Here is a 5,165-nt window from a genome sequence, read left to right on the forward strand (position 1 = left end):
AATTGTGTGTTGCACATATAGCCAACCTCTTATTGTTCATGTGTTCTACGCTACAATGGTGGTGTACTGCAGTCGTGAGTGCTGCAAACTCCTGCAAATAAAAAGCTCTGGTATTTACAAGGATGTATACCCGGGAAGGAGCTGACATAAATGTTAGCGATTTCGATATACGCCTACATTACACTGTCTCTCGGGGAAAGGACAGCGTACGCAACTAACATGTACCAATTTTTCTCATGCAACCTTTTATAAATGTGCGGTGATCAGATTAACAGCATAATGCACTGGAGCTATGAGAAGGACGTGGAGTTGGCAGATCGTAATGCTCAACTGGTTGCCGCCCAGGTACCAACCTGTGCACTAGAACAGTCCAAGCATGGTGCATTTGAAACGTTCGTTAGATGTGGTATAGGAGAAGTACGAAATCTTTTGTTGACTATACACTCATCGATCCCTCAGGGCTATATGTCTCGAATGTTAATTTGGCTATGTAGCTAAACATCTGAATTACCGAGCGCTGCATACGATTTCTTCCACCGTGCAGTCTTATGATTTATATAGTTTAGAGCACAAGATGCGCTCATTTGTGCGACTGTATGTGCAGCATAAGCAGTATATTCTGTGTGAATTCCATGTAGATTAGGTTGCAAAAGGTTGTATTTGTCTCCGTACATTAACAGTCGCCTTTGGATCAGACCACATTACAACTCGGTCACTTTTGATGCGCCGTTCACTGATGTAACATTCACTCGAGTTCTAGTGAATATCTGTATCTATATAGTGCTCCAACCATCGCTGAGCAAAAAATGCTGCTACAACCTATCTTCGTTGAAGCATCATTCGTACATACCGTCACCGAGCAGAAGTCACACTTCATCACAATCTGACCGTTTGAGCCGTCTCATATCCCAACATGTGTCCCTTGTGCGTACGGATTACTCAAGCGCAAACTGCAACAAGGTATGCACTCCGCCCACTCCAAACGGCAGCACAAAATCATATTTTGTCTTATGTGGCTACAGCATTAAAATTTTGTCTCTTGCACACTGGTTCTGGAGTGCAACGCACGTGTTCCTAGTAGTCTTTAGTGCTGGGCTGTTTTATCATCCTTTGTATCAAAATCAAGAAACATGTTCAGACACTGTGTCCTGTTCCCCCGTCGACCTTGCTTTCAAAATTTAGACTACTAAACTTATCGTATACATGCTGTACGAGTTCATGCTAAGTGTGACCGGTGTATATCTTCAGTCTCTGGGCAACTATGGCTTGCTCGCTAGCGGTTGGATCGACTCCACACCACTCACACAATCTACGTACATATCAACCACCGAGTGGCTAGTCATCTGTCTTCCAATGTACCTATCCCCATAGCAAGGGACGAACTGCGCCAGTACCAGATTGTGCTGCAGTCGATTACCGTTACTACTGCGGATACCGTGTTGATATTGCTGACTGAGACGCAACAAGCCTCGCACGATCTCCGTGACGGTGTGTTTTGGGTTTATGGGTCGGAGGCGTTGCCTTCTCTTGCATATACGTACATTTTGGTTGGGATGATGAGAACCTGCATTAACAATGAGTGTGCGTGTACTTCTTTTCAGTTTCCATATTTTACGCGTCTTCCAGGTGTATTAATTTCATACCAGTTTCTGCTATTCGGCACGGCGATGTGAGACTCGATACCGATCAGTCCATATTATTATGTCCAATAATTGCTATTTAGTGATTAAAAACCACTGGATTTTACACATGGTATCACTCGTCATCCGTGATTTACAGGAATGTGTCTTTTCCTGCGCAATCGACGATATAGTAACAAGAGTATTTAGCCGTGCTTCTAGGACCCGTTGAATTACTGCCAAATTTTGTACTGCACTGTGCTGTATGCGGACATACTCGTTTAGTACTCATCACACAAACAAGTGTACTGTTTTGGCTGATATCTCATAGAGCTGTCTTGAAACCTGAATATAAGCATGTTAAACTATCGCCACAATCAGTATTTTGATATGTTATGATTACGATCATCAACTAGTTTGGTGACCGTTGTTATCGATCAATGGGAAGTATCGCTCTATAGACTGGCAGCTATCCAAACGTGTGGTAGTCTAGGAGATCAGATAGAGATTAAGCTAGCAAAAGATTGTTCAATACATTCACCTGGTATGCCGTACAATTTTCCGGTGGACCATTTTTGTCATTGAGACGGTTGTAGGGGTGTACGCAAATTCTCAATACACTACTCCGAATCTTAATGACGACTCTCATCCCCACCCAACTCCATTCGGCACAGCATTTGAGAAGTCCTTGAAAATACGCGGGCGAAAAGAAAGTGAGAATGCATCTCTGCTAATGCTACTGACATCACAGGACAGGTGTCACGTGTGACATTCAATCCGTGGCATAAAGATCTACCATAGTAAAGTTTGTTGTTAAGTTAGATGGCTGTACTGGTATGCATTTGCAAAAGTGGCTCAGTTATGTACGAAGAAGTGAAGCTGCTGTAAATATGCAATTCTTGGGCCACAGCCGGTGGTTAAATCTATACATCCATGACGCTTCTTATTCTACTATACAATGTGGCTGATAGAGAGGATATGCGCCCTTTATTGGCTGGTTTTATAATCTGTCACTGTACCATCTACAGTCGGTGCAGTACTGCTTGTGAGTCTCTCGTCGAACGCACTAAACAGTGGACAGCAGACGCACAGAAAAGCACGCTGGATATCGAGATACAAAAGGTGACTACGTCCACAGCTGCTGGGTGGTGTCGTGTGTCATGCGGTGTGGTTATGTCGGAGTCTAAGGTGGAACTGAATACGACTGATAGGTGTTTGATACCGACCGAACCTCCACGCTTTACAGCACAGATACTATAAAGCATCACAAGTGAAGAAAGCTGGCGGAAGTTTTATCAAGAATGTATAGCATAGGTATTGATACGTGTTGTTGGAAGTGATGTTTGTTTTGCATATAACTCTGATTCCAGCTGCAAGTTTGCACCACGTCAGCTACACACGAATTTAAACTCTGTTCAACCAGACAAGGCCCGACAAATAAACCGTCTAATCATGTTCAATGCTACTTTTGCCTACTGCTGCTGCCTCCAGCTTACATGTGAACTTGAAAGGCACTCCGTTGGAGGTAGGATTTTTTTCTCGTGTGAATTGTAGTCTGTCGTTGTGGAATACTATTGAGTGGGGTCAGGCTGTCGATGAAATCGGTATATTCTACAAACCGAGGAAAACCTTTTACGACTTGGATGTTAAATGTAGTGAGTGGTTACTCTAATAGTGGACTGCTATATAGACTCTGAGTACAACCATGGGTGTAGGAGTATGATGAAGTTGTGTGTACACGCAGTCATCATGAGGTTGTCGTCGATTGGCCAATTTGTCGATGAGGTTTGTTGCGCATATGTTTATATATTTCTCCTGTCTCCTGTACTAGAGTGGATAATTTGAAAATTAATGGATAGAAATGCTGCGACTAGCCGCTTAAAGTAGATTTCAAATGCAACAGATCATTCTACACATCAGACACCTGTCAACAAGATGGTTGTGAATACTTTTTCCTCACAAGCAGTTGCGGAGTTGTTCAATGAGCTGTCGCAGTATGCCCATCTGGAGGTATGTCTAGAGTCTAAATGAAGCAGTAGTTACGAGCGATATGTCACACGGTGGTGTGTAAAGATGAACTATAGGCTGGAGACGCCCCTCCAATTCTATATTTCACGCTCATAGTTTTGAATGGGTTGTGTATGGACGCTTTGTGCATGTCGAGTGTCCCGATACTTGACGTTCTAAGGCGCATGCTCTTGATAAGAAAGAAGTAAGCCGTATTCGCACTGGCGTTGCTCTTTGGCATGTGGGCGTGAACACAATTCACCTTGCTACTTGTAATTGTAAGTATTACTAAATTGTAAGTATTACTATGCTACTATCTACTAGGTCGGTGTGTACCGAGAAAGCATTCATGGAATGTGATAAAAAAAATGAACACAGTTCACCTTGCTACCTGTAATTGTAAGTATTAGTATGCTACTAGCTACTAGGTCGGTGCATACCGAGGAAGCATTTAGACAATATGCTGAAAAGAAAATGCTCCACCATGTGCATAGAAAGCACAGCAAAGCTATTTTTAGTACGTGACATGTCACACGTGCCGATATGCTGAGCACAATCATCCCAAGATGTATCTGGTGTAGGGCGGACTCATTAACATAGTCACCGAAGTCGCGTACCAAACATACACTGGCATTAGTCTTGTTCGAATCGGCACACGACTTCTGTACACTTATATGCACATGACTACGCTCGACCTCTCTTTACACATCCTTAACCGCGTGGCCCGTGTATAGGTGCTTGATCAGATTTTAATTTTCAGATGAGACAATTGGTCACTAATAGTACCATGACGAAATAGGAAGCAATCAGTAGTTTCACAATGAAAACACCTTACTATCCCGATTTCGAGTAGGAGCTGCAATCGCAGGGATCGGAGCTACGTAAACAGAAGGAGGACAGTGAAAGGGACGCTGCAGATGCTGCTAACAGGGTATCACAATAATTGTGTCCCAAATCACTAATACACTAATGAGCTGAAGGCGAAACAAAACGTGTGTAGCGTGTGATATTGTCGAGGGTAATCCCTGGAGCAGAAACCACCTTCTATTCGTTGTAACTCGCCTATGTTACATACATACGCAGAGATTGTTCGACTAGCTCCAAACGTACTAAGGTATGAGGCTGTTACCAACAACCAGTATCGTCAATGTTTTAACGTATTCTGAACCGCTGAAAATCGATTCGGCTGTGATAGTGTGTATAGGTGTGACTTCATAAGTTGATAAGTATGCTATTTGACCTCGATGAAAATTCTCAGATTGCCAGCCTTGTATCAGAAAAAGAGGAGCTACAAGAACTGATATCTGACCTTGAGAGCATTCGGAAGATTGGCGCCTCGCTTCAAATTCATGTATGTAATAGCCAAATTGAATTTTATTGTATCTAGACGGGTCAAAACTTCGACTTGAAGTTTTAATATCGCATGTCCGCTGCTATGAAACTCAACTTGGCAGTGTGCACTACTTTTGACGGTCTATCCCATTCGCTACAACTTCACGTCAGCACGCTGCTCATATAAACCACATGAATTTATACATA

At 42.9% G+C, this 5,165-nt stretch overlaps 1 protein-coding gene across 1 annotated transcript; it reads left to right on the plus strand.

The window, feature by feature from the left end:
- Positions 1 to 275: 275 nt before the first annotated feature.
- Positions 276 to 2,879, plus strand: SARC_08412 (hypothetical protein; the record flags this gene model as incomplete). The annotated part of the gene is made up of 5 exons (XM_014297604.1): positions 276 to 345; positions 945 to 960; positions 1,372 to 1,488; positions 2,294 to 2,375; positions 2,648 to 2,879. The coding sequence occupies exons 1-5, from the start codon at positions 280 to 282 to the stop codon at positions 2,877 to 2,879; spliced, it is 513 nt and encodes a 170-aa protein (XP_014153079.1). The 5' UTR covers positions 276 to 279.
- Between the last annotated feature and the right edge of the window lie 2,286 nt (positions 2,880 to 5,165).

This window comes from Sphaeroforma arctica (genome assembly GCF_001186125.1).
Source record: "Sphaeroforma arctica JP610 unplaced genomic scaffold supercont1.755, whole genome shotgun sequence".
NCBI classification, from domain to species: Eukaryota; class Ichthyosporea; order Ichthyophonida; genus Sphaeroforma; species Sphaeroforma arctica.